This window comes from Tiliqua scincoides, chromosome 1 (genome assembly GCF_035046505.1).
Source record: "Tiliqua scincoides isolate rTilSci1 chromosome 1, rTilSci1.hap2, whole genome shotgun sequence".
Lineage (NCBI taxonomy): Eukaryota > Metazoa > Chordata > Lepidosauria > Squamata > Scincidae > Tiliqua > Tiliqua scincoides.
The window spans coordinates 163209366-163213600 of record NC_089821.1 but is presented as its reverse complement, the minus strand read 5'-3'; the positions used below and the strand labels follow the sequence as shown (position 1 = coordinate 163213600).

General features: G+C 53.2%; 1 protein-coding gene across 1 annotated transcript; it reads left to right on the top strand.

Annotated features, from left to right (window-relative positions):
- Positions 1-1698: 1698 nt before the first annotated feature.
- SOX11 (SRY-box transcription factor 11) lies at positions 1699-3183 on the top strand. Its single transcript, XM_066612322.1, has one exon. The coding sequence runs from the start codon at positions 1789-1791 to the stop codon at positions 3013-3015; it is 1227 nt and encodes a 408-aa protein (XP_066468419.1). The 5' UTR covers positions 1699-1788; the 3' UTR covers positions 3016-3183.
- Positions 3184-4235: the final 1052 nt, after the last annotated feature.

The window sequence follows — 4235 nt, the reverse complement described above, 5'->3', positions numbered from 1 at the left end:
GGGGGGTGACACCACTTGTGACCAAAATAGCTAAAATCACAGTTTGTAGGAATAATGTCATCATGTTATATATCAATCAATATGTAATTTCACACAAAATGTAATGAAACTAACTGCATTGAAATATCTGTGTTCTATCAAAAGGTATAGCCAAAAAACCAGTGGGGGGGGGGCAGGGTGATGATACATCACCATACCCACCAACCAGGGCATTGCATGGGAGAAGGTCCGTCATGGGGGTGATGCGCTGGCCTCCCGCACTGGGTGACGCATGTGCCCCCATATTAGAAATGTTCTGGTTGGTTGGCAACCTTCAGTCTCGAAAGACTATGGTATAAGCCTACAGCACCCGGTATTCCCAAGCGGTCTCCCATCCAAGTACTAACCAGGCCTGACTCTGCTTAGCTTCCAAGATCAGAAAATATCTTTAAATGCTGAGTCATCAGTGTTCGGATGAATTTTAAAAAACGTGGTGACTAGGCACGAGACAGCAGTCCAGTTTGCTTTAGGTCGCCCTTGATTTTCAACAATCAAGCAAGAGGGTTGCGTGGGGAGCAAGGATTAGCAAACGAAGGACTAATAGGAAGAATAATCTGCATTTCACAGTGATAATAAATGAAGAGAGAAGAAGTAAAGATGCAGTTAGTGACCAACGGATTGTCCAGTGGAAACGAACCCGAAGTGTTGACATCCTCCTCCCAGCCCAGAAAAGACCATAGGGGAGAAAGCTCTGGGAGTCCACTTTGGGAGACTGGATCGGACCCTGAAACACCCACACTGTCGCTTTCGAACTGGTGCCACTGATGTTAACCTAGGAAAGGCTCAGCAGCAGCACCGCTTTGCCTGCTCTTAAAAACAAATCCGATGCGAAGGGGAGCCAGGGAGCTTCGCCGCGGGATGCGGAAGGATGGGAGGTACGAGGAGGAGGAAGGAAACCAAACGAGAGGCAAACCCGAGGATGCCTCGAATAATTCGTGTCTCGCCCCAAGCGCACGGAAACGGTGCCTGCTCCTTTGCAGGAGCGGGCGGTGCTCAAGCGCCACCTACAGCCGCCGCCTGCACAGTGAGCCCAGTCCCCGAGGATGCGCTCCGTTCCTGCGAGCATGAGCTCACTCGGCGTGACACCGCTCCATGTGGGAATCGTCTCACCCCGCAGATCGCGGTAAGGGGGGAAATGCTCCGAAGCCCCTCTGGCAGGGGGGAGAGCGGGCAACATGAGTCCAGCTCAGGTTTAGTGCCCCCTGCGAGCCTTTCTCTCACTCGCCCCCCCCCCCGATATGAAGGCTGAGCTGCCAGCCCAGCCCCCTCTCCCCTTCCACTTGATTCCCCCTTCACTGCGAAGGGGGTGTGTTCGCTTCCATGTGGGGGGACCTAATAAAGCAGAGGGGCGGAGCCAGGGGGAGGAGCGCCAGGCTGGCCATTGGCTGGTCGGGGGAGTGATGTCACCCATATGAAACCCTGATAACTAGTTGGGAGAGGACCCGCAACTTTTGCAGAAGGGGGAGTGTGATCCGGCGACATCTCGGGGTGCGGGCGGCTGCCGCTGCTGCAGGGGGAGGGGAAAGAGCCGGAGCGAGCCCTGCTTGTGCGGCTGCTGGAGGAGCCCCGAGCGAGGGGCAGGAGGGGCCAAGCGGGAAAGCAGCTCGCAACTTGCAGCCCGGTTCCAAAGCCACCTTGCAAAGAGCCGCTGGCTGGAGGCGGGCGAGGAGGAAGCAGCAGCAGCGCCCGAGGAAGCCACATTCCCAAGGAAAGGCTACGAAGGAAGAGAGGAGCCCCCCGCCCCCCAGCATGGTCCAGCAGGCGGAGAGCCCCGACGCCGAGAGCAACCTGCCCCGGGAAGCGATGGACACGGAGGAAGGGGAGTTCATGGCTTGCAGCCCGGTGGCGCTGGACGAGAGCGACCCGGACTGGTGCAAGACGGCCTCGGGCCACATCAAGAGGCCCATGAACGCCTTCATGGTGTGGTCCAAGATCGAGCGCAGGAAGATCATGGAGCAGTCGCCGGACATGCACAACGCCGAGATCTCCAAGCGCCTGGGCAAGCGCTGGAAGATGCTCAAGGACAGCGAGAAGATCCCCTTCATCCGCGAGGCGGAGAGGCTGCGGCTCAAGCACATGGCCGACTACCCCGACTACAAGTACCGGCCCAGGAAAAAGCCCAAAATAGACCCGTCCGCCAAGCCCAGCGCCGGCCACAGCCCCGAGAAGAACACACCCACCGGCGGGGGAGGAGGCGGCGGGGGCAGCGGCGGCAGCAGCAGCAAGGGCGCCAAGAGCTCCAGCAAGAAGTGCAGCAAGGGCAAGTCCTCCTCCTCCTCGCCTCCCCCCAAGCCCGGCGCGAAGCTGGCCCCGCACTCGGGGGACTGCGGGGCAGAGGACTACCCGCAGTTCGGGGCGCTGAAAGTGGGCAGCAAGACCGTCAAGTGCGTCTTCATGGACGAGGACGACGAGGAGGAGGAGGACGACGACGACCTGCAGCTGCGGATCAAGCAGCAGGAGGAGGAGGAGGACGAGGAGGAGGACGAGCAGCAGCAGCAGCAGCAGCTGCGGCGGTACAGCGTAGCCAAAGTCCCGGCCAGCCCCACCTTGAGCTCCTCGGCGGAGTCCACCGAGGGCGCGAGCCTGTACGAGGAGGTGCGGGGCGGCGCGGCGGCGCACGCCAGCAGACTCTACTACGGCTTCAAGAGCATGCCCAAGAGCGCCCCGCAGCCCGGCCTGTCCCCGGCGTCGTCCCGGTCCTCGTCGTCCTCGGGCGCCGGCGAGGAGCAGGACGACCTGATGTTCGACCTGAGCTTGAATTTCTCCCAGCACAGCCACGCCGCCTCGGAGCTGGGCGTGAGCTCGGCCTCGGGGAGCCTGTCCCTCTCCCTGGTGGACAAAGACCTGGATTCCTTCAGCGAGGGCAGCCTGGGCTCGCACTTCGAGTTCCCCGACTACTGCACCCCGGAGCTGAGCGAGATGATCGCGGGCGACTGGCTGGAGGCCAACTTCTCCGACTTGGTCTTCACTTACTGAGAGGGAGGAAGGGGCGGGCGGGGAGAGGAGCAGGCGGAGGACGAGCAGAGAGAGAGAGAGGAGATCAAAGGACTGGGAGAAGCAAACGCAAAAGCAAGTTGATGCTAGTGATGATTATACTCTTAAAAGTGGTGGAGTCTTGAAGTAAAGTCAAATGATCAAATGTCATTGGGGTTTTCTTTATCTTATTGGGTTTTGTTTTTAAAGTTAGTTCCAAGCCAGTCCGGAGTTGTGATTTTTTTTTTTTAATTCCCCTTTTTAAATTTTTTGTTTTCCTTCTAATTAAAAAAATTTTTTTTCTTCTTCTTAAATTGGTGATCACAACAACAACCACAACAGCAAAAAAAGGCAAATGGGGACTGGGGGTTCAAAAGATACAGAAGGCACTGTTTGAAGCTTGTCAGTCTTGTGATTGAAGTCTGGAAGATGGTCTGCAAAAAAAAGAAGTGAAGTCTTTTGGCAGCACAACTGTTACTCAAGGGGGTTTTGTGGATTTTTGTTGCTCCGACAGAGATTTTGAAAGGACCGTTTTCTGAATTCCTTTTATTCTTTCCTCTCGTCAAAAGGGACCATTGCAACTTATTTTTGTTTGTTTGTTTGGAGGGAGAAAGCTGATGTCTTCTATGCATCCGATTCTTAACAAAGCTGCAGGGAGCTTGGAAAAAAAAATGCAGACTGTACAAACGCTTACAAAACACAAAAAAAACTGTGAACTGACTTAAGATCAGAGTTTACTTTTCCGATCAAATGGTTTATGGTTTTACAAATGTGATTTCTACTTGCCAACTTTTTTTTTGTACCTTGTTCCCTTATACCTCCTTGATTGAATACCAGACAGCCTAGACCTCAGTACACAAAGGTATTGAAACATTTTTGATACATAACAGACCTCAGTCTTTTTAAAAAATTAATATATTTTCAGGCGTATTTTTGTACAGTGAAAGGGAACACTCTTGCTGTGTTTTTTTCAGTGAGACTTTTCAGGCACTTCTTCCCTTTTATTTTTTATTTTTTATGTTTTTAATTTTTTTCTCCTCTGTTTTTAGCATGCAAGTTCTATGGGTACGTTGATGTCCTGGTTTTAAAAGGATTGAAATTAAAAAAAAAAATCCTTGCATCTAAAGGCCTTGTGGTTTAAAAGAAAAGAAAAAAAAACAGAAAAACACTTTTTTTTGTACAGCTATAGTTCAGATTTGTTCAATATTTGTAGGTAAAGATTT